We start from the raw sequence: 19610 nt of genomic DNA, 5'->3' as shown, positions 1-19610 counted from the left end.
ACTATAGTGTTGATGATCCAAATTCCCTATCTCTTTCTAAACTACCATGATTACCATGTCATCTCAAAGGCCACACCCTCAACTCTTAAGTTCTTAAAAATACATATCCAATATCTTTTAATCTCTAAGATTATTGAGCATGTTCTGTCCTCCCAAAAATGGGCCATTTTTTCCTGTGTTATGATCTGAGCTGATTGTAATATGGAACAAGTCATATCCCAAAATGCAACCTTGCTTGTTTATATATTTTGTTTTTTTATTATGGTTGGTTCGTCAACTTGAATACTTTTGTACAAACTCTCCTGGGCTGGAAGCTCCACAGACTGGAAATCACTTCTAACATGGTGATTCACTGAATATCACTTGAATTTCCTGCTGGGAGAAATTGTTTGAACTCTGGATTATTTCAAACTAAAACTTTGAACCTTCTTTCTGAAATCCAAGATAAACTAATTGCCCTAATGCATTTATTCAGCCTAAATAAACTTAGCAGTATTAACTACAATATCCATTACTACTACAAGGGTTCTCCCAAACATGCATCAGCAATCACACGCTTCCTTGGAACAGAAATGTTTAGGTCACTGTTCCAAATTGACTTTCTGAGGTTTAAAGCAAAAATCATTGCAGAACTGTCATACTTTTTTTTCTTTTGGAAGCCCAAATTCCAAAACAATCATGTATAATGTACCTTTCATCACTGTCGCTCAGTGTCTGAATCTTTCCAATTAAGTTTTCATCTTAAAACATTGAAACTGATTTTCTCAATATCTTTGAATATGACACATCAGCCTTCTTGTCCTGTTCAATCTTCCTACTGTTAACATGGAGAATCATATGTACTTATGCAATAATTTTCTTCTATTACTTAGTTTAATCAGATTTCTCTTATTTAATTTCATTTAACTGCAGCCTGATCATCTCAGAGAATCGTCTCTCTTACTGCTGTCTAGAATCCACCAAGAATCTATCCTTGGTCCTCTCTTCCTGATTTGCAAGTTGCCCTGATGGACATCATCTACAAACATTGTATCATTTTGTGCATCTGTGATATGGCAACTACTGCACTCCTCTCAATCTCCATTGTTTTTTGGATGTGGAACAGGACCCTGATAATATAATGCTAGATGAGTGTAATACATCCAATTAAAGGTAGACAAGATTAGAACTGTATTCCTCACGTGGGTCTCAAGCTGCAGTCACCGCTTTAAGGTGAAGCAGATTGTTTGCATACTCAGTGTTGTTGTCAATGTCAAAATGCTAGCCAGCTCTTTCACCATTAAATACTCTCAACAGTCCTAAATAATGGATAATATTAGACCGTGTTTGAATTGTGTCACTGAATTGAAATGCCTTGTTAAAGGTAACTTTTTACTTTCAGCCAGGCAATCTGAAAAGAAGGCAGTAGGTGAAGTCCGTTGGAGGAAGGGCATGAAAGACAATTGGACTACAAAAAGGAAACAAAGTAAAGAATGAAAATAGGAAAGGTGGGAGAGAGTGGAAGAGATGAGGCAGGATATGTGTGAAAAGGAAAAAAATTATAAAACCCCAAACTATTTGATTGGATGAGATTACCTCTACTCTAAAATCCATCTTCTACATTATACAGTGGTAGTTGTTTATGTGACTATCATTGCCATGTAAGATGTATGCATCATTTTTGCCTGGGACAACTCGGCTTCTTCAATTTCATCTAAATATTGTGTATCAATACAAAATGCCTATATGGAAGATCAATGACGTAGCTTTACGGATCACTTCAGTCAATGGAACATGCATTCATCAGTGTGAGTGTCTGGATTCTGACTCTCATATATTAAAGCTTACACATAAAGATTGCAATTAGCTGTTGAAGCAAACACTGTACCATGACAAAACTTGGAATACCCGCAGAAATGTTTTCTTGTACTTTGACAGATTCAGAGTCTGTTAAATTTGCAGTTGCTTTTAGTTTCACTCCCTATTTCATACCATCCAAACAAGACATCCACTAAATAAGTAGAACTAAATAGATGCACATTGACCCATGTTCTAATCCTATCACAGGGCTAAACTTGGCATCCAGGATTTTGTCCGTTAGCCCCTGCTACTGCAGCTGCTGCGGATGATTATACATATCATCATCTGTTGTGTCTCATTTTGTTGTTTCTTTCCTGAAAGTACTTTGTGGAATTATTTTAACATATTTCCACAACAGGTGGTTTGATCGATCCTATCAAGTAAAATAATGATTTTGCACTTTAGTGTTTACACATTCTTGTATGCCATGGTAAGATTATGACTGAAGATAATTCCTTCCTCTCAGTATTTTTACATCCCTTATGTCTTCCCATTTACAGCCTATAATAAAGGAAATGATTTTGAAAATCTAGATATGTTCATATATTTTGTCAATACGAGTTCACTTTGTTATACTAGAATAGTAACGTAAATATCGTTTAGATAGCGGTAGATTACAAGGTGCCGGCATGGGCTTTCGATCGTAATAAAGCACTTCTTGTCATTCACCGCTGGGTGGTGCTTAGCTCAGTCGGAAGTTTAATGCAGCAACTGCATGAGGCCGCTAGGCGACGCAATGCCATTGCAGCAGCCCGACCATTGACATTTCTGGGATTCACTGGTGTTCTGTTATATTTATGACTTTGTATTACTATCCCTTTCAACAAATACTAGGGCATCGTTCCATTACAAGTGTCAGAATTATGTCATAACGAATGGTATATGCTTTGTAGGAATTGAAGCTTATTTGTTGATATTAGGAAAGTAGGTGGGTGCGCTATCGATGCAGCATGCCATATGTTCTTAACAATTTCCGTGTCGTTGTCGGTCCCTGCCAAGTCGAAAAACAGTGCACGGTTTACTGAGGTCAACCTGTGTTTCAAGGGAAGTGTAGCCTCTGTAAAGCCGTGTTAATCTGCTGGTGAGGCGGCTGTTCTATATTTGTGCCTATTACATTCTCAGATTATTGTTTATCTCGAAAGCAGCTTTCAACGACAAATCAATTCACGGGAAAAAGAAAATACTGTTAAGAAGATAATACTGCGTCCTGCAGTTTGAATTTAAACGTATCGCTTGCAAAAACAGCTCTGACGATGGTTGAATGTTGTCCCTGTTCATTACGAGTTCCAGTCACAGAGGACCCTTTTTATATATAATATATAACATATAAATAAGTCCCAACAGCTGAAAAGTTAACAGTCCGGGTTAGAAAAGAGTTTTAAGCACAAGTGAGAATTGGGATATCTCATGAGAGAAGGGGTTGGGAGGTGGGGGTGGAGAAAATCTGTGCTTCGTAAGGTTAAACTAAGCAAAATAGGTCCTTAGTAAATCGCTTTGCAAACCGAGTTTAACACTCATGGCCCTGTCAAAATCTAAGCGATATGAGACTTTCACTCCAGCGAATCCCTGACCACATTATAAAATTCCATCTCGCCTTAATTCCCGTGCTGTGAGCATTTAAATGAACATCCTTCGCGTGCAAAACATTTAACTTTTCGCTATTTGGGAGGCAACTAAATCTACTGTTGTAAATATCCTTAAGTTCAAACCCAACAGTTGGTAAGCGATGTAATGTGGGCTCTGTCAGACTATAACTTAAGTTAAAGGCAGGAAGCTGCGGTGTAAATGCGGCTTTAACATGGATTATATATAAAATGGGATTTTTATTATTCATTTTCTTCCAGAAAGTATCTTGTTTCATGAAGATCTAAAAGAGAAAATAAAGTCAGCATTGCAATCCGTATAAACTTCTCGTTAAATCCACATATTTTGGAAATAGACCATGACACTCACATTTGTGTTCTAATCATCTGAAGAATTTTTTATGAGTAATACTGTAATCCTAATTACAAAATAACAAGATTAGGTAAAACTGTCAACTTTAAATAGTTAGCAGATGTCCACTTTCCGTGTAGTTGAGGCGTTTAATCGGCCGAGACCTCACGTTTATGATTTTTTCAAAAGTGTAATGTGGGCTCTGAAATTGTTATAAAATGGCAGCTCGAAAATACAACGGTCACTTTGAGCAGGAGAGGATAACGAGGCATTGATTTAAGTGCATTAGTCCGCGTACGTCCGGCTTAAAGCGCTTCTAGTTTTATTTTTGTTGGTTCCTGTTATTTTGGGCTCCGGGGGTTGTTTATTTTTCACAAAAATCGCAGTCAGAAATGCGGATTTTTAAAAAAAAAATCAGTGCTGCAAAGGAAGAAAGTTGCACAGTGACAGGTGTCTGCAGCAGGTGTCTACACCTGCAGTGAAAAATGGTCTTAGCAGAGCTTTCAGAGAAACCTTGGTGCCGCTTAGTGCCGCCTCCGTTGAATTTTCATTGAAAGATGTGCCAAAAAATCTCATGTCCGCTTCTCTATTCCAGCATGATTTATTGCAGAAAAATACCAAAGAAGTAATCACTAGAGTAATTAATTAATACAAATCTGCATTTTTGCATAAGCAATTAGTGGAGAAGGGTGCAGTAAAATGGCTTAGTCTCATTCGTTCCATGCAAATACCTATTCAACCGTAAAGATGTTGGACGCGATCGTTAAAATGTTAATTTTTTTAATGTTAAAACGCGATAAACAGGTTGAAATTTTTCAATATTTAAGCCGCAGTAGCACATTATTAAAGTAAGGAGAAGCGAGTGGCTAACACGGCTGAAATGCATATACTATGCCTATGTATCTATATTCCGCAGATTTCTGAGTCACATTACTGTCTAAATCCCTCTGCTCGTACTCAAAAGACTAATCCTAAATGTCGGAGCACCAGATGTGACATCGGGTACTTTTTAGAGTATCCATTTTGTTATTGCATCTCTGTCTCTGACCATTGATTGGATACCCAATTGAAAGTAAATTGCAGCAACACAAAACAGGTCCATATTAAATCACGATCGGGCGGTAAACCTGCTGCCAGGTGCTGGGTTAAATATCGCCAACTTCTAAAGTTACAGGGAAATTGTCACGTGCTCGCCGCCTCCTGTCTCTGGACACCAGGAGCTGTTTGTGGTGCTGTAGTTTGATCCCATCTGTGTGGCTTGTATGTATGTGTGACTGTGCTGCTGTGTCTGCATGCCGACTGCGTGTATGTGCGCGCCTCTGTGTTTCTCTGTACCTCTGAGTCAGTGGGTGTCTGCCTGTATATCTGTGCGTGTTTGTGCCTGTGGGGCTGAGTCTATGCGAGTTATGTACCATGTGTGTTTATAAATGACTAAGCTTACCACTGAGTGACTGAATATGCATAAGTGTGCTCATCTGTGTGTACCTACGGGGATGAGTCTGTGTGTATATTTGTAAGTGTCTGTAGACATCAGTATATGTGAGTGTGACCGTGTGACAGGGTATCTGTGTGTACTTGCGTCTGTGTACCCATGAATTTGATTCTGTGTGTATGTTCTCGTGTGCGTGCTAGTGTGTGTGTAAGTGTTTATGCGTACCAGTGTGCGTGCCTGTGTCTCTGTATCCGTGTCAGTCTGTGTGCCGCCTTTGCCTACTTATTAACTTGTCTGTCCAGTTCAGCACGAGGCCATTGTCGCATTAAATACTGACAAATGTCATGATAGTATGAAATATTTCCTCAATTTTGTTGTAGGTGCAGAAGATCCTTCCTGATGCCTGTGTGAAATGGAAAAGATTGGTAGCGCTTACGCTGCGTTTTATCCGGTAAAAACACTCAGCGGTTACCAGGTTGTGCAAAACCCAGCAACGAAGGAACTTGCTGCGTTTCGTTTGGAAGTTAGAGTTATATTTGAAATCTGGAAGTTTACTTTTATTTTAAATCTGGAAGTTGTAGGCTTTGCAGAATGTAAGTCGTAAAGAAACCTTCAATAGAAATGGTTAATGAGTAAACAAAACCCCCATGCTGACATTAAGTCAAGCAAATGCAGTCCAATTGAAAGCTTCAAACGAGTTTTCTTCAGTCCGATTAAAAATACATACACTGCAGATTTCGTTTACCTTGATGGCCGGCTGATGCTAATATTAGAAACTGGCGTCTAATATCTGTGTTGAGAGTACACTGACTAGGGACAGTCTGCCCAAAGAATCCGGGAATTCAATTACCCAAGGAAAATTAAAATATAGCATTTATAATGAAAATACAATTTCCTCACATTTTCAAACAAATGCCACAACCTCTGAAGAACATAAACGCAGTAAAGTAATGGCTTAAATTGCTGGGATATTGCTCTTAATTGGGGCCAATTTTTCTCATGGACGATAGCTTCCAGCATTTTTGATAAATTCTATTTTTTCGTTCTCGCAGGTGCAATATGAATCAATTATCTTAATTAAGATAATGCCGCATACCCAAGAGATTTAAATCGGATGGATTTTGCACCGTGGACAACTGAATTGGATCTTTAATATTATTCCTGTCCATTTCAAGTAAAACAGGCGATGACCCGTAGTGACTGGAAAGTTGTTATGAAATCTCCATGCGTTTCCTTTTATTTTTACTAGAATACAAACAAATACTGTATTAGGAGGAAGATCAGTTTTGGGGCCAGGAGCTGCGTTTCATTGCAAAACAAAAACACAAACACAATTGTTGGCACATTCACGAACTCCAGTCCGATGGCAAACCGACACAAAACTGCGAGACAATAGCGTAAACATGTACGAAATTCACTTTTGCAAAAATGTTCACTGTGGAAAAAAAGAGCGAGCATCACGTTACACAAACACATTGAAACATTTATGTTATTTGATCGCTTAATCAGCAGCAAATATTCAAAAACAAAAACCCAAATAAGTTTCGGATTCTTAGCCCAAATAACATAGTCAGCCCGGTTCTTTAAAATAATGTATTGTCAATTTGAAAGCAAAACCGAACCGCTTTTTCTTTGAATGACGGTTGCATTGTACAGTTGGTACTTAGAATAATAATGGGTAGAAAATCAATTGTATTTTGTCCCAATCGCTTAGTGTGCCTTTTCACATTTTTTCCCCTCTAACGGTCAGTTTGGCGACCTTTGCATTATTATTTAAAATCTCGACAGAAGTGAGCATATTTGGACGTTAGATCTGTTTGACCAGCCGTGAAAAGGCTTTTGTTTGCGTGCGTGCGACTCGCGTGCCGGCAAAAAACCGCCTCAATTAGGGCGAAAGCCAGAAACTTTATTCCAAAAATATCTCCCCACTCCCCTCCACTACCCTCACACACATCTCCCCTTCGCCCCCGAACCCGGTCTCTTGATTTATCTTTTGCAAAGCCAACTAATGCAATCCTCCATCGAAAATAAAAACTTTTGGACACTGTTCGCGTGGTAAATAATCAAATCTACACTTTCTGTCATGGTCAGGGACCTATGTGGCAAACTGTGCGCGCCAACAGATTTGTGATTCTCTGGGTTAATGCGGACAACAGCGACGAGCAAGGACCGTTGACACCAGGTTCACCTTTTCATTCTCAACTATTCTAATGGCAAAGTTGATTGATCTTTAGATGTGTCAGCTGCATAGATTTTTTGCAAGGGGGTTTTGGTTGGTTGGTTGGTGGTGGGGGTGTGGGGTGTGGTGGCGAGGAGAGGCAGGGACGCGGCGAGTAAAGGAGAAGGCGATAGCAGGACAATGTGATTTGGAATCAAGCCTCCCTCCCTCCCTGCCCAGGCTGTGTTGTTTGGGTGGATCCCCGGGAGTGGGCGCGAGCGGCTCCGCACAGATTCTGCTGGCGACAGATGGCCACAAAGGGGAGGGGAGGAAGGGGGGAAGGGGGCGCACGCGCCGGCGGAATACAAATAGCGGCCCACGTGACGCCGCTCGTTCGCGTGACGTCCTGAGAACCATATGGCGCGAGGGCGGAGGCGGTGGCGGCGGCGTTGGCCGCCGTGCTTTGCGCAGGCGCGCCGCCCCCGCGGCGGGCGGGCCCGTGCTCCAGGAACCCAGCACCTTTCCCCCAGTATAAAAGGCAGCGGGGCTGCTGCCAGCGGGCAGTCCGCAAAGAACATTGGAGCTGCTACTGTAACATAGCTCAGGCTATGAGACTACTCTAGACTCAATATTTACAAAGGTATTTCTTTTAATGATGTAGCATCCTTCATCTCTGTGTGTGTTTGTGTGTGTGTGCGCTTTCTTCTTTTGAAACAGCAATCATTTCGTTGTCAAACACTTTTTTTTCGTTACGGCGAGGAAAGGGGTTTAACTTATTCCATTTCATTTTGTTTTCAGTTAGCTGAATTCAGTTTGTCATATACAAATGAATTATGTCGCCGAGCGGGGTAATTTGCTCTCTATATCTGGGCAATCAGGCACTGGATTGGAATGCTGCAACAATTCGCGCAAAATATGCTGCTGTATAAATTATTAATTTGGGTGGAAGGCGAGGAAGAGTGGCATGAAAGCAAGAAACATATGGTACCTGTTACAGTATCAGGAGACGGCAGGGCAGTCTAGCAGCAAGCTTTGTACAGTGTTGCATTGCGAGTGTCCGAATAGAAGTCGAGGAGTCCCTATTTTTCACTTCCCCACCCAATACCCCAGCTGTAACATTTTCAACCAGGACTTAGTTGGGCATCGAAGCTGCTCCAGTAAAATCAGCGGATTGGGAATATTTAATAAAGACACAGTTTTGCACCTGATCCCTGTGGATTACTGCGCTTGCGTACACACTTAGGGTTTAAATAGTAAATGCAATTTTTGGAGTTGCAAATAATTTCCACGAATAGTGTGCGAGTTCTGACACTTTTTTTCTGGGAATCGGACCCAATTTAATTTTGTTGCCATTGAAACCTTTTTAAGAAAGTAGTTAGAACTCTTTACTTAGAAAAGAACAGTTGCCCAAAGATGTGAACCGATTAAACCCTTCACTCACATTTTGTTGTGCATAATCTGCTTATGCTCGTCTATAAAGCCAGGAACAGTAGACAGGATTGCATTTCATGAAGCAGAGAAAATCAATACTCAGCACCCTGTCCAGAAATTATGCACTACTTCTACATCTATAATAGTTTACAGTAGCCAAAGGTGCATATCATTTATCCCCACGTTTCTTTATTACAGAAACATTCAGAATGATCACTTCTGAAATGGATTAATTCATTCTCGTACGATAGGAAACGAAACGGAGAAGCAGTAGAGTCCTTACAATTCATTTCTACTCGTATGGATTTACTTTTTAATGAGGTCTTTCGTATTGACATTCTGTGGGACGTGTCACTTATAAAAGGACAGATGTTGGAACCTTTTACCCGATCTGTTCAATTCATTAACTGCATTTGAAGTTTTCGTTCCCCTCAATAAAACTGTACACTAGAGCCAGTGTTCTTTTTTTGTTCTAAATTCATGTACATCTTGCCAATTATGCAGCGGATCTTCCATGATTAGACGGCCCAGTTTAGCTTTAGAATTATAATCCATGCGACAAATGCCGCTGAGGTAAAATAATAAACTTTCTAACTTAGTTGAGTTGTCGGTGGTAACGCTAAATTTATAATCTGCTTCAAATCCTACCCCTTGGTAGGGCCGGGTTTGAACTTTGCTGAATAATGTACTTTCTGTGTGTTTTAATTGTTTAGGATCTCGACGATGACAAAATCGTACACAGAAAACATGATGCCAGAAACGCAAAGCAATCCCAGTTGGACGGATGACTGTCTCAGTTCCCAGGACGAGCATGAAGCCGACAAAAAAGACGACGAAAACGAGTCCATGAGTCTCACATTCAAGGTAGAAACGGGAGAACTTGATAAACTGGGAGAGGATGATGATGATGAGGAGGAGGATGATGAAGATGATGATGATGAGGAGGAGGAGGATGAAGTGGACGAGAATGAAGATCAAAAACCGAAAAGGCGGGGCCCCAAGAAAAAGAAAATGACAAAAGCCAGACTGGAGAGGTTTAAAATGAGGAGAATGAAAGCTAATGCCAGAGAGAGAAACCGCATGCATGGCCTGAATGCAGCATTGGATAGCCTGCGGAAAGTCGTGCCCTGTTATTCGAAAACCCAAAAACTATCCAAGATCGAGACTCTGAGACTAGCTAAGAACTATATCTGGGCTTTATCGGAGATTCTGCGTTCTGGAAAAAGCCCAGATCTCGTGTCGTTTGTGCAGACGCTCTGTAAAGGTTTATCCCAACCCACCACTAATCTCGTAGCTGGCTGCCTTCAGTTAAACCCGCGAACTTTCCTTCCAGAGCAGAACCAGGACATGCCACATATGCAAACGGCCAGTTCTTCCTTCTCCGTTCATCCATACACATACCAGTCTCCTGGTCTTCCAAGTCCGCCCTACGGTACAATGGACAGTTCCCACATATTTCACATTAAACCGCACAGTTATGCTGGAGCCCTGGAACCTTTTTTTGAAAGCACTCTCACTGAATGCACTAGTCCGTCCTTTGACGGACCATTAAGCCCACCTTTAAGCATCAATGGGAATTTCTCTTTCAAGCAAGAGCCTTCTCAAGAGTTTGAGAAGAACTATACGTTCACCATGCACTACCCTGCAGCCACGCTGGCCGGACCCCAAGGACACAGCTCCATGTTTTCTTCCGCTGCTCCTCGGTGTGAAATCCCCATAGACAACATTATGCCATACGACGCCCACTCGCATCACGAGCGAGTTATGAGTGCCCAGCTTAATGCCATTTTCCATGATTAACATGGAAATCAGCAACAATGTATTGTAAACGAATCGAATTAAATGTACTTCGTGAATAGCTTGTTTACACACAGCAGCACACCGGTATTACTTGCTGCGGAGTGCAAATGTTTCACGCTTAAATTAGTACTTGTATTTATTATTGTTACTGCCTTTAAGAGAAATGGGAACGAAAACACTTCCCGTTATCTTATGTACAATATTCTACTAGCGCTTCTTTCTGTGGGCTACATGAAAGTCGATGTAGCACCTATTCACATAATGGTAATTACTGATCCACATGACAAAATCACAAGCAATAATTAGGAATCTATGCAATTTTTAAACTAATAATGGGCCAATTTAAAAATATATTTTTCAACCAACATTTTACTACTGTTACCTTTCCCATGCTGAATTATTTTGTTGTGATTTTGTACAGAATTTTTAATGAATTTTTATAAGGTCGATTTCCTATTTTAACCATGCAGCTCCATCACTGTTTTTTATATCAAGAGTAGGATTATCTATAATTTATACAAAAGTAATTTAATTTTTAACCAGCAGAAAAGTGCTTAGAATAATATTCTGTTGCCTTAGGACTTCCTACCTATAAAATCACGCAAAGTTGCACAATCCTGACAAATTATTTTCCCGCTTTAGACGTTTTCCTGGTATTGAAATTTTACCTACCAGACTAACAGGATGCAAATCGAAAATAAATTTAAAAAAAAACCTAACTTTGGTAGATCATATCAAAATAATATAATAGTTGCACAAATGTGTATATAATGTTATCAATTACCAATTTTCTGTTTCTTATAACGGTTGCTTGACTATCACAAATCATTTGCACTGTATCTATTTCCTTTAAACTATTTCCATCAAACATTATTAGAACAGCGAAGTTAACTCGACTCTAAGACCAGCGGAGGAATTATTTATTCCGTTTATCAACTAATTGACTTCCCATATTACACGTAGATATACACACGCGCACACATACACAGCGTCTTATCATTATCTGAGAGTTAAAAGCTACAGCTATAATCAGGCTTATTAATGTTGGGCTATATATTAGTTAATTAGTGCAGTAGCTTAAAAATCTCACATTTATTCCGTGATTAGAACAATAGATATTGCATGTACAATGCAGTCCAGATGAAGTGCTGTTTAAAGTGTAATGCTGGTTCAACTGAAATAAATTGGTACTGTAATTTTGTTTGTAATCCTGTATTTTATGATGTAATGCCACAACGCATTGGGAATTGAATCACACTCATGCAGTCTTTTATTGAAATAGTAATCTCATCTTTGTCAAATGTTGCATTTTCATTAAATGTGATTTTTCTTAGTGTATGTAATTCCTATGGGATTATTGTTTTATTTTGATAGCTCATGAAAGGTGCAAAATTTATTATTTGTAGAATAAAAACTGATTACAACAAATATATACTTCCATGGTCTGATTTATTTTCATCCCATAGATCAAATCCTTCAGTAACAATCGTGACTTTAACTTCTTAGCCTTCTTGATCTAAAATAATCAATTATTCCTCTACTGAAGAATATTATATCCTCCATGTTATAATGCCCACCGTATTCCAATTGGTACATCAATTGTCTTCTTTCTTTGGGAAGCATTATAGTAGTCATCTCTTCATTTGAGAAAGCTTTGTCCATCCACACTAAAACAAAATACTCACATGACATGTATTTCATGACTCACGTAGTATTGATAACATTTCCCATCATCCATGGCATTCTTCCTCCTACCATTGCAGTCAGTTACTCGATGAAAAAAATTACATATGGCTTAAGCTAGTTAATAGAAAAGCCTTGAAGGACATAAATAAATTTGGATCAATGTATTTTCCTGCAACCACAAAATAATACATAAGAGTGAAAATAATATTATGAACAAATCTACATTATTATACATGCACAGAATATGAATTTATTTGGGTAATTTTGAAGTAGCTTCTCTAATTTTGCCTTAATTACTTGATTGAAAATTACACCAAAGCATTTTTTAAAATCAGCAACATTTTCAAACTACCCAGAAGTTTTTATGTTTCATGGTGGAAGGCTAATAACTACAATATTGAAATATATGATGCACAAAGCTACATTTTGAACTGTACTTCTACTTTAAATGCTATGGAGAATATGTGGACAACTTTCATTTGACTTTTATCTTAAAGGTAAATAGCTTAGATTAGAGTATACAGTTCTTTAAAAATGAAAATATTTGCATTTTTTAAAATCAGTAAATGATCATGGTTAATTACCTCCCACTAAAATAATATATATCCTTTTTTAAAAAAACTTTTTTAGAAAATTATGTCAGCATCAGCATCTTGAGAATGCTTCCTTTCCCAAGAATCAGACCAAAGTGTACACAGACTTAGACATCAATCATTTAAAACATCAAGTCCTAACTAAAGAAATACTTTATCAAATGCTGTTTAAACATTAAAATGGATAGTCCAGGAATTCCTAACAGATTATTTATTTTATAAATTTGAGCTCACTGGTTGTAATCGTTCCCACAAATAGCAACAAATTAAAATATGAAAATTTAATATTCCGATCTGTGAGTTTTTTTTAACAAAAACATCAAGTGTCATTATCTCCAATGCAACAGTATGGGGAACAGTTGGTTGGTAATGTTCGGAGTATCCCACTGTCGTCTTTATGAGTTAGAAGCATTGAAATGTGCAAGTATGGATCTATTTCTTTTTAAATATATGGTTCCTTTAGGGTTGGCACCAATAGTATTTTATAGTTTGTTTAAAATGAAAATAGGAATATGAAGAGTATTCAAAATAAAATTTTTAAAAAGCTATAAACTGGATTTAATTTATAATGGGTGACATCTGGTTTAGTTGATCAATTGAAAGAATGCTTTAACAACACTACCTGAATGAATGTGTGGCTATATCTGATTTTGTTTCTTGAGATATTTTTCTATCCAAATTTTAAAATGTCCATATATCTTTTAAGACCAGAATTGTTCAATCCTGTTGTGATCCTCCATCGAGATGTAATCTGATTTTCCTGGAAGGCATAATCTACTGAGGGACAATGGTCTTGTCCAGTCCAAAATATTTCACCATTTGTCTTTGCCATATATGTCATGGCTCTGAATTAGGTGTCTAGAGAATATGTACTTGGCAGCACTCTCACTTCCTTGCCCCTCAGCGGTCTTTCTGTTCTCATTATAAGCATCTGTGTCTATTATGATATATTTAAGGATATGATCCTGGAATTACTGCAACATATTCATTATATAGAGTTCACCATTAAATTTTTGTTTGTTTTAAATGCTTCTTTTAGCAAGCTTCCCATACCTGATAGACACAGCTAGTTAATTGTTTGGGTAAAATAAGAGATAAAAACATTCTACATATAGAGCTAAAGTATCTTAACACTTCCCACTTTCAGAGGTGGTTTTATTGGACAATTCAAGATTTTAGTAATAAAATCAGCATTCCCATTTACAAATTGAGGCAAGGACTATCACATCATAGACAAACAGTTCACTGCTAGTTGAGAACATGCACTGCAGTAACGCAAATTCATTCAGCTGCAGTTGGACCTGTTCCATTTCTATTCCCTTGTGCCTATTGGTAGACTCACAAACACCTAGGCATAAGAGAACAAAGACAGGAGTTAGCCAATATTAGAATTAGCATACTTTTAAAAGCTATCTAAATTGAAGTATTTTAAAAATAATTAGTCAAAATAGATTTTAAAAGTAGCTATTGCGGAAACAATTCTAGCCAATTTATTCATTAGACAAAGCACTATAAGTAAACACAGAAATGATAGGGATCAAAACAGAATTTAATATATTTGTACTGTTTCAGTGTTTTTTCAAAGAACAATACGACCCTCCAGCATAATATAAAAGGCTGATTAAAGAAACCCTGGCACATAAGTGGATAAATGACCCTTGGTTATGCCTAGATTTCAAAGCATAAGGATTCTTTCAGTCAGTTGAGGGGCAACTCACATGCCACCATCTTTTATTCAAACCCAGGCAGGCACAGATGTTGCTTCTGCAGGGGAGGTTTTAATTTATGAAAATGATATTGTTTATGCATGAATGCACTATGCATAACACACAGTTCTTCCATCTGATCAGAGAAATACCACAGAACAAGTGCCAATGTCAGGAACATATTCTGCAGATTTATTCGCTTAAATGTTTAATGACTATTTGGAAAGCATCTTCAACCACAACAACCCTTTTTCAAACAATTTGATTCTTTTGGCATTTGTGCTAGTACTGACTACACTTACTGATGCTGTGCAACATATATTTTATATTTAATGGAAAGCAAATTAAAATCTGTAAAAGGAACGCATTCTAATATAGAAATGTTTACTGAAAGAAATCTATTTATTGGATAAAAATCGAGGAAGTTTATTAAAAGTGACATAATTTTAAACTCCTAGAAATTTTAAAGTTAGATTACATTTACAGCTATCTGGTGTGTTTACAATTCATGATAGGATCAAAATGTTATTTTAAACTTTGATATAGTGCAATATATATTTTGAATTAATAAAGACTTAAATAATATTTTTACCAATAATTTACCAATGCAATTATTGTATTTGTAATAGCGCACTCACATAGCTAGTACAAAAAAAGATGGTTGTAGTGGTTGGAAACTAATCATCAGAGCTTCAAGACATCGCTACAAGAGCTCCTTGGGGTAGTGTCCTAGGCCTAACCGTATTCAACTGCTTCATCACTGACCTCCAACATAAGGTCAGAAGTGGGCATGTTTACTGACAGTTGCACATTGTTCAACTCATCAGATACTGAAGCTGTCAGTGCCTACATGCAGCAAGATTTAGACAACATCCAGGTTTGGGCTGATAAGTAGCAAGTAACAGCTGTACCACATAAATTCCTGGCTATGACCATCTACAGTAAGCGATAATCTAATAATCTTTCTTTAACACTCAATGTCATTACCATCACTAATTTCCTGCAAACAACATCTTGGGGTTACTATTGTCCAAAACTGGACCATATAAATTCTATGGGTACAAGAGTAGGTCCGAGGTTAGGAAATCTACGGCAATTAACTCATTTTCTGAATTCAAAAGACTGTTGACTTTCTCGAAGAGACAAGTGAGAAATATTATAGGAAGTCCACACTTGCCTTGTTGAGTGAAGTTCCTACACGATTCAAGAAGCTCAACACTATTCAAGACAAAACAGATTACTTGAACATAATCGATTTGCCACCTTAAACATTCAATCCCTCCATAATTATAGTGGCAGCAGTGTGTAATGTCTACAAAATGCACTTGCCAAGGTTCCTTCAACAGCAACTTCAAATCTGTACCTCTATCATCTCAACAAACAGGACAACAGATGAATGGAAACATACTGTAGAGAATCTAATCTAAATAAAAAACCATGACTCGCATTCCATCTTACCTGCCCTTCAAGTTACACATTGCACTTATTTGGAACTGTATCACCACTTCTTTGCTACAGCTGGATCAAAACCCTAAAGCTCTAGCCCTAACAATGAGTATACCTAGATCACATGAACCTAAGTGATTCAAGAAGGGGTTCCCCAATATCCATTCAAGAGCAATTAAAGATTTAGTCAATAAATGCTAACCCCCAGGCTTGCGAATAAATAGTGAATTAAAAAGAAACAATATTTCCAATGCTCAAAAAACAACATGTTGTTCCTTCTGATTGCAGCTAAAAATTAAAATGTGCTCATCAGTCAGGTGAGCACACAAAAAACACAAGATTTTTACTCTTAGAGTAATTTTAATTGACAAGCATCTTTTTCAAATTACTCACTTCTTGAGTATAAATTTTCATATGTTAAAAATTTATTCGTGGATGTGGCTGTCATTAGTACATTTTCATTGCACTGTGAAAACCAGATGAGAACTAAAAAAAAGCTTTGTACCTTGAACTATCTTTAAATCTGTTCAAATATTAACATGTTCACTATCATAAATTTGCTATTTATAAAGGTTTAAGAAAATGCATGTTTGAAAGAGAGGAAACGAAACAGTTTAATGGGTAAATTTGTAACCCATTAATAGATGGATAATGTCACAATAGCAGGGGTTGAATCAGAAATGAATTCTTCTTTATTATTTGTCTGATGATCTCTCTCAAAACTATTATAACTTGACACAAATCAGACCACCTATCCATAAAGAGATCAGTAGTGCTGATTTAATCTTTCATAATAGGCTTCTGCATAAGGTCAAAGCCCATGGGATAGATAGGAATATATCAAAATGATTATTATCCATGAATCAATCATTTGCCAATGACTAACTGTGGATGAGTAGGTATCTGACTGGCAATCAAATAGTTTAGCAATGACAGTCAAAAAATTCGACATTGGGCCCTGATGCATATTTAAATTAAGGAAATCTGTTCAAAGTTGCAGGGAGTACAGATTTAGGACCAACAGGAAATTATTAATCTCAAAGCATAGAATTTTATAAAGATCATAATAAGCTTGATCACAGGTAGAAAAATGCAATGTAAAATCTAATATAGGCCACTATCAAGTTATATAATTTGGTAAAGGAAAGGTTGATTTGAGTTATGCTTGGAATGCACTTGAGGTATCTGAACAGGAAAAGAGATTCACAGGCTTTAGGAAGGAAGCCACTAAAACCATTAGCCCAATATTCGAAGATCATTAACAAATCAAACATGCTATGGTGTATACCATGCATAACCTAAAAATCCAGAAATGTCATTTAAAACTGTAATTATCACTGGTGAGGCCACATCTAGAATATGTTTTGTTCTACCAATTTGATAAAAGGAATATTCATTAATTGTACGTGGTACAAAGTCTGTATTGGTTGATCCGAAAACATAAATGAGTTATTTGAAGAAAGATTAATAACCTGAGCCAACTTTCATCTAAAAAGAGTAGAATCTAAATGGGATATGATAAACATTTAAAATGACGTACAATTTAGATAAACTGGATCCAATTAAGTTTTTCTGCTGTGAATAGAATTTAAGTCCAAATGGTATTTTTGACAAATTAAAGATGACAAAATAAAGCAGGCAATGTAGGAGGATTTATTTTTACCAAAACAGTGGTCCAAAAAATCTTACTAGGTTAAAGGAGGAACACATAACTTCTTAAGTATCAACAGAAGGAATATTCTGGATTGTGGGCTTTATGGAACAGGAATCTTTTCCTGCCTAACACTGTTACTGTGTTAATTGCATGTTTTATTCAGTTTCTGGTAGTCTTACCTGTCAGTCATTAGTATGTTTCTTACTTTCAAGGAGCCAGAATGCTTTCCAAAATGATTAGGTCTATTTATTTTCTGTTTGTTTATTATAAAATTCTGAGAACCTAGAAATCTTGTCTACTCTTCTTGAGGGCAGTCTTTTGATGCCGATACTGACAGAAATGATTTGCATAGCCTGGGCAGTGAATCTCAGACAGAAATCCAGAAGTGTGGATTTCCCCATATTAGGGAGTTGTAACTCCACAATGTACAACTTTTCTCCCTGACAGATTCCCCACTCAGGGGTCAGCTTGACTAAAATACTTGCTTCTGGTCAGGAGAGGGCGACTCTGGAGTCAGCCACTGGAGTAGGTAAGTCTGGATTTCATAAGGTGAGTGTTGAAATTCCATGAGGTTACAAGCTGAAATCTTAGAGTTGCCAGCTACAAAGCAATTGTGAGTGCTATGAAATTCTCTGCCTATCACCCTGAACAGAATTTCAAGGTGCAGAAGAATTTTCACTGCAGAAGTCACAAGAAATTAGTATGAAGCTACATCATGTAATCGAGGTGGTGAACGGGATGCTAACCTTTAATACAAGATGAATTTAATATAAAATATAGGATGTTATTCTTCACTTAGAGGGTATTGGTGTGACCACATTTCAAATATTATGTGCAGTTTTAATCTTATTTAGGAAAGGATATAAATGCATTAGAAGCGATTCAGTGGAGGTTTACTAGATTGATACCTTGAAGGAATAAGTTATCTTATGAGGACAGGCTTGGCTTGTTTCCACAGCACATTAGAAGACAGAGGAATGACTTAATTGAAATGTATAAGATCCTGAATGCTCTTGACAAGGCGAATGTGGAAAGGACATTTCCTCTTGTGTGTTAGTCCAGAACAACAGGACACTGGGTTTAAAAATTAGGGATTGTTCTTTCAGGACAGAGATCAGTATTTTTTTTCTCTCAGTGTTGTGTGACTTTATAACTCTCTACCTCTGAGAGCGGGAGAGAGAAGATGATTGACTATTTTAAAGACAGGGATGACTAGATTCTTGTTCAAGTTAAAAAATCACAACATCAGTTGTAGTCCAACAGGGTTTACTTGGAAGCACTAGGTTTCAGAGTGCTATTCCTTCTTCAGGTGGTTGTGGAATAGGACCATAAGACACAGAAGTTTTAGCAAAATATTACATTGTCATGCAACTGAAATGACACATTTAACAAACTTCAATTGTTGTTAAGTCTTTCATCTTTTAGAATGGGTTACAGATTTCGGTTCATTAATATGTAAAAGCCAGAACTTCTTTTAAGTCACATTCTCAAGATAGGTTAATATTTTATTTAAAAAGTGACATCTCAGCTCAGACAATGCCTTAAAGGTGGGAGTCTATCTGCACCCCAATCTTGACTCAGACTGGTTTTATTTCCAAAGTGGAATTTACAAAATATTATATGGCTTGGCTGTCTGCATTGACTACCTACTGGTTGTGTATTTTTTGAGCAAAATAGAATGTATCTGTAATTATAATTCTACAAATACAAATTCACCCCATAGATGATAAGTGTGTGCGTGTGCAGGAGAGAGAGAGAGAGAGAGTTCATGTGAGTGTGTGCGTGGTAAAGTCCATGTGAGTGTCATGGCGTATAAGCCTGTAAGAGGGTGCATGCGTGGGTATGAGCCATGTTTGTGTTTTAGAGTAGTGGGGTTACCTGTAGTATGACATGAATCCAAGGTCCTGGTTGAGGGCAGCCTCATGGGGTG

General features: G+C 37.6%; 1 protein-coding gene across 4 annotated transcripts; it reads left to right on the top strand.

Moving 5' to 3' along the window:
• The first annotated feature begins 3968 nt into the window (after positions 1 to 3968).
• Positions 3969 to 12028, top strand: neurod1 (neuronal differentiation 1). Of its 4 annotated transcripts, none has more exons than XM_043693474.1 (3): positions 3969 to 4068; positions 5587 to 7388; positions 9509 to 12028. In XM_043693474.1, exon 3 carries the CDS (start codon positions 9519 to 9521, stop codon positions 10593 to 10595), a length of 1077 nt encoding a protein of 358 aa, XP_043549409.1. In that variant the 5' UTR covers positions 3969 to 4068; positions 5587 to 7388; positions 9509 to 9518; the 3' UTR covers positions 10596 to 12028. The 4 variants fall into 4 exon arrangements, with proteins under 4 accessions (XP_043549409.1, XP_043549410.1, XP_043549408.1 ...); XM_043693475.1 differs by lacking the exon at positions 3969 to 4068 and having other exon boundaries at positions 5203 to 5657; positions 7298 to 7388; XM_043693473.1 differs by lacking the exons at positions 3969 to 4068; positions 5587 to 7388 and adding an exon at positions 7912 to 8004.
• The last annotated feature ends 7582 nt before the right edge of the window (positions 12029 to 19610 follow it).

The sequence above is a fragment of the Chiloscyllium plagiosum genome, chromosome 7 (genome assembly GCF_004010195.1).
Source record: "Chiloscyllium plagiosum isolate BGI_BamShark_2017 chromosome 7, ASM401019v2, whole genome shotgun sequence".
Classification (NCBI taxonomy): Eukaryota; Metazoa; Chordata; class Chondrichthyes; order Orectolobiformes; family Hemiscylliidae; genus Chiloscyllium; species Chiloscyllium plagiosum.
Note: the sequence above shows the minus strand (reverse complement) of the source record. Positions and strands in the feature narration are given on the sequence as shown.